This window comes from Merops nubicus, unplaced genomic scaffold (genome assembly GCF_000691845.1).
Source record: "Merops nubicus isolate BGI_N331 unplaced genomic scaffold, ASM69184v1 scaffold36160, whole genome shotgun sequence".
In the NCBI taxonomy this organism is placed as follows: Eukaryota; Metazoa; Chordata; class Aves; order Coraciiformes; family Meropidae; genus Merops; species Merops nubicus.
Window position 1 is genome coordinate 18,995 of NW_008581483.1, and position 5,480 is coordinate 24,474.

At 40.4% G+C, this 5,480-nt stretch overlaps 1 protein-coding gene across 1 annotated transcript; it reads left to right on the forward strand.

Annotated features, from left to right (window-relative positions):
- The first annotated feature begins 3,302 nt into the window (after positions 1-3,302).
- On the forward strand, positions 3,303-4,925 carry LOC103782395 (serine/threonine-protein phosphatase 6 regulatory ankyrin repeat subunit A-like). Its single transcript, XM_008950167.1, has 2 exons — positions 3,303-3,480; positions 3,652-4,925. Exons 1-2 carry the CDS (start codon positions 3,303-3,305, stop codon positions 4,923-4,925), a joined length of 1,452 nt encoding a protein of 483 aa, XP_008948415.1.
- The last annotated feature ends 555 nt before the right edge of the window (positions 4,926-5,480 follow it).

Genomic DNA, 5,480 nt, shown 5'->3' on the forward strand with positions numbered 1-5,480 from the left:
AAAGGTAAGATTTCCCCGGTGCGTGTAAGCTGACCTGCTGTACATCCCTAGTGCACACCCCCACTGCTGAGCACAAAGATCTGAAGTGCTACCTGACACACGACGGAAGCAAATCCCATCACTTTCTTTTCAAAACAGCCAAATCAGGGACAGTCCTTGGATACATGGAGCTAAAGAAGCTAGCAGAAATAAAAGTGGACTGTCAAGTACTTAGCAAGAAAAAAAAAATCTCCTTATTCCCCTCAGACAATAAATAAAAAGATAAACAAGAAGGCAAATGTTTTGCCTCTTCCTTTCTCCCACTGATTTTTCTTCTTAGATCTTTAGTAATACTAAATTTTGCCATTCTTATTTTTAATTAAGAGCTTCCTCATGCTCCCATGCATTTGTGGTCTCATGCACTTAATTAAAGAGGAAGAGGTGTAGAAACAGAATATTTTTCCCTTCTCTAAAACATTTATATGTCAAATAAATAGTTAATAAGATAAAAAGAGATAAACAGAAAGCATGCTTTAAATAGCCAATTCTGAATCTCTTCTCAACTGTTTGGGTTTTTAATCTTTTTGTGAAGTTGTTGTTGGAACAAAGGATTAATTCTGAAAGTAGTTAAAATATTAATTAAAGTATAAAGGCTTTTTTAATACATAATCTCTAAAAATTAATCCATACAACAAGCTTCCAAAATTTTGTCAAATGTGATTCTTCTTTTAAGACACAATTTCCTCATAAGTCACATGCTTATAATGAAGAACTTCTTTTAAATAATGCAGAATTATATTCAGAAGACTGAAATTTGCATCTACTAACAAGTAATTGCCGCATACTATTTTCCCAAAATAAAGTCCCCCAGCGACTCTGAAAGAGATGCTGCCTGCAAACGTTGTTCAAATGTTCCTCCTCCAGGCCGGTTCGGAGTACTGCACCCTTTCATTTGTACTGTTTAAGAGCAAGACTTCTGTATTCAGAACACCAGGGAATTGCTGCCACGCTAACAGACTCTTCAGGAATATCACTATTTCTGTTCTGAAATTTTTCAGGAGTTCCAAAAATTCTTGTGCTGCCAATATTAACACTACTACTCAGCACTCATCTAACATTTTGCATCGCCAAAACTCCAGACTTCCCTGTGAAGGTAACCAAGCATCCCTGTTTTGCATGGGAACAATAATAATGATGACATAAAGGTCTCATTTCACCAATTTTAAGTGAGGACTATTAATTTACTCAAGACAGGGATACATGTTCAGTACTTTGTTAAGTCAGATATGAAGACTACGTAATTTGCAGATCACAGACTGCTAATTAGCAGATTTGGGAACACAGTTCAGACCTCCTGACTCCCTACAATAAACTGTAGTTTTCCATGCTATGCATTAACAATCATTAACTAAATGACAAAGGTTTTGCTATTCTTGGTGTAGTGCCCTTCTTTGCATTTCAGAGGAATTATGGGGCTCTTAAATTGGCTGTCAAATTTGCTGACTTGGCAACTGGCTGGCTTTCAAAATATATATTAAAAGTCTTGCCTTCCCCAGCTATTTTTTCAATAAATCTTTTTATTTTTTTTAATAGAATAAACCTTGTGAACTTACTTATAAAGCTACAGTCAACAGAACAAAAATTAAAAATCTTATCAGTCCCAATGTAGGTCCTAGCAAAGAAAACACATGCAAAGGCAGCAGGACCCAATGGAAAGGGCACTGAAACAAGAAGACGGCAAAATTTCCCATTTGCTTAAATACGGTCAAGCCTGCAGCTTTTCAGCTCATTTCACTTCGAGCTCTTACAGAACTCTGTAATCTCAATTTCTCTCTCAATTGGCTTCAAAATGTGTAGATGATTATTATTTTATTTCCTTCTCTCCAAAAGGAATTTTAACATCAATAAGTTAAATTAATTACAGCTAGATTCAAAGGTCTGACACCCGTATTGAAGACTGTACATATTCACAGATTAGAAGCTCCATTGAATTATAAATTTGCATACTGAATCACTGCCTTGATCCACCCCATGTAAAAGAATTAAGTTCCAGACTGACTTCAGGTTACAGCAGGAACTACAAGCTCAGTAGCCTTTAACTTCAATATACCTCACAGACTGAGGTTGTAACTCATATTAGAAAGGCAGGAACACTTTTTATAACTAGCCGCTTATACAGTTTATTTTTATCTAGGTCTTTATGTTTTTATTTCATTACATTACAGGGCTTTCACCTACGTAGCTGGCAACATGTACTCTTTCATTTAAGATCATACAAGGTATGTAATCATGGCAACGGTAACTATATGGTGAATTTTCCTTTGTCATGTTAATAGACCGGTCATTTAGGCACCTACAAAAACCAGCTTGGCCAGAGGAACAGAGGAACATGATAAACAACTATCTGCTGCTCAAGTATCAGATTCACAAAAGCAATTTTTTCTCCCCAGTTATGTGTAAAATTCTGGAAGAAGTCTTCCAAGTGGAGTATCTTTATGTATTGCAGATTTTTGCTTTGTTACTAAACTTCACTTGTTGCTAAGGAAGAACAGAGAAGATCAAAGGACTTCTCATAACTAGAGGACTAAAGGTGAGGGAGTTTTGATTTCCTTCTCATTCTTTGAAGGTTTATCATGGAACTACAATGGTTGTCAGTACATAGTTCTATGAAAAGAATGTGTGAAATGATGTGAGCCTGCTTTGCTATTTCATATTTGACTTCAAACACCAAAAGCTCAATTAACTTTTTGATTAGTAACATGACAATGCATTCAACTAGCCTGTTTACAAATCCATATGCAACTGAAGTCCTAAGGACTAAAAAGGAAGAGCTAGTAGAAGGCATAAAGGACCCAGACCATCTTCTGAACTGGCTTATAGACAATGGCATTTTTACCCCAGAGAAAAAGATGGTCATGAGTTTCTACAGGACATGAACACAAAAGAACTCTCGAGTTTTAGACATGCTAATTTCTCAAGGTGAGCGAGCCTGCAGGCTCTTTTTTTATCCATGTTTAAAGCAAGTGGAGCCTAAACTTTATAGCAAGATGAGAAAATACATCAATGAAGTAAACAAAAGCATTGGAGATGCTAGAAGAAAGCTGATAGGGTATTTACTCAAAAAAGACAAGGTCTGGTTTGAAAACAGCAGTGAATGGCACCAGGGAAAAAAAGGCAGTCCTAGAAGGAAAAAGCAAGGATGGGCTGTTACAGAGAAAGGAAAAGAAAGTCAACTCTCAAGGGCAGCAATACCTAGAAAAGCTCATGCTGATGTTGGCACCTTTGATGCAGTCACTAAAGGCTGTCCTTCTGACTTAGAGAAAATGTGGAAAGATAATGATATCCATGCACTAAACTCTTCAAGTGAAACACTTCTGCATGTTGCAGCCACTAACGGACACCTAACGATTCTGGAAGATTTGATCAACAAAGGTGGAAAGGCAGATGTGAAGGACAAGAAAGGAAGAACAGCGCTGGACAGGGCTGCTGAGAAAGGACACGGTGATGCAAAGTGCTTCTCTGATGCGGTGCCTGCATGTACAGCTTGGATACAGAAGGCAAGACACCACTTCATCTGGCCACGCAGAATGACCACAGCCACATCCTGGAGGTGCTCCTGAAAGAAGAGGCAAGAAGCTACAGGAACCAGCGCAAATTTTTTGCACATGGCAGCTCTTAAAGATGAGAGCGGTTTGGCAAGAATGCTTTTAAAGGCTGGTGCTTCCACGGATGGAAAGGGTGAAAGAGGACAGACTGCTCTCAGTTATGCTGTTTCTCAGGGGTTTGAAAATACTACAGGAGTACTGCTAGAAGCCAAAGCCAGTACTGATTCCAACCTGGCTGAAAGAGCCTTCAACAGCAACCACCCATCCATCTTCAAAATACTACTAGAACATTCTAAAGATCTGTCACCTGACGTAACAGAGCCTGCTCTTTTTAGAGCTGTACAAAAAAATCTGCCTGCTGTTGTAGCAGCTTTACTTGACAGAGGTGCAGATATAAACGCCTGCAATGAAAGGCAGTACACCCCTTTACTCCTGGCGTGTGAAACGGGCAAAGCTGAATCAGCAGAAGTCCTCATGGAAGAGGGAGCAAACCTGGGAATAAAGACTCCCAGTTCAGACACAGCTCTGCACTTGGCAGTTCAAGCTGGGGCTGCTTCCATTGCAAATCTTCTGCTGTGCAAAGGGATGGGACTTAACTTCGTGAACCAAGCTGATGAAACCCCGCTCCACGTTGCTGCTCTCCATAATAAAGGAGCATTAGTTGGCCTTTTTGTTAATGCTGGGGCCAAAATTAATGCTGTCACTAAGGAGTTTGTTACTCCCCTGCATATTGCAAGTCAAAGAGGAAACACAGATGCAGCCCAACAGCTGCTGCACCACAAAGCCCATGTTAATGTGAAGGATGCACAGTCAAAACCACCTTTACATCTTGCTGCTGAAAGGGGAGACAAAACCATGGTGGAGATGGTTCTGAACGCTAAAGCTGACCCCAACACAAAAGACAAGGAGAAAAAGACTCCCCTGCATGCTGCAGCTGCGAGAGAACATCTCCGTATCCTGTTAGCTAACAATGGGAGGTTTGGGGCTAAGGACATGGACAGATGTACTCCCATGCACTATGCAAACGCCAAAGGAAACTCAGAGATCGTCAAATTTCTTCTGGTAGCAGGGAAAAATAAAAACATTGATGACAGAAACACTTGGAGAAAGACCGCACTCCATATTGCTGCAGAATATGGACACAGTGAGCTGATAAATCTGCTACTGAGCCGCGGGGCTGCCATCAATGCCTCAGACAGCAGCAGGGACACCCTGTGGCAGCGTGCCTGCGAGGCCAGTCACCTTAACACTGTGAACTCCCTCATGAACTGGGTACAAGGAGAAAAAGCAAATCTACTCGCTGCTAAGTCTCAGGAAGACCCCACTGCAAGTAGAATTTAATGAAACGGAACACGAAGTTTTTATTTCCATTTTTCATCATACCAACTGTCCAAATCTTGTGTTTTTAAGCAGAGATAACAAAAGCAATCATAGTTGTTATTAATTTCGCTTCCATATCAATTCCAGTACAAAGATGAAATGTTCAGAATAAACAAGGTTGAACAGAATTTATTGGTTCAAAATAGTTGTATTGTCAACTCTTCACACAGAAACACTTTGTTTGGACGACAGAAGGTTCTCTGTGGCTATTCTCCATATACTGATAATCAACCCCCAGGGTTCTTCACACTCCCCTTCAGAACGTGAAACAAAATCAATAACCGTGAAGGGCCAAAGACTTACGGTGAAACAAAAAGAGATTTAAGAATGTATGGGACGAAACCTGTCATTTTTATAGCCATATTACAACACTTTAACTCGGCCCACACAACACCCTGCTGCTGTCTTCTCCTAGCGGAATGACAAGACACGACCGCACGCTCGCAGCACCCCGAAACGGGCCGGCAAACCTCCGACTGCAGCACCGTGCACCCTAAACGGCGTCTCTCTCCGGCC

Coding starts and splice junctions, on each gene's coding strand:
- LOC103782395 (XM_008950167.1), top strand. CDS start 3,303: ATGTGGAAAGATAATGATATCCATGCACTAAACTCTTCAAGTGAAACA. Junction 3,481..3,651: donor GGCTGCTGAGAAAGGACACG/GTGATGCAAAGT, acceptor TGCACATGGCAG/CTCTTAAAGATGAGAGCGGT.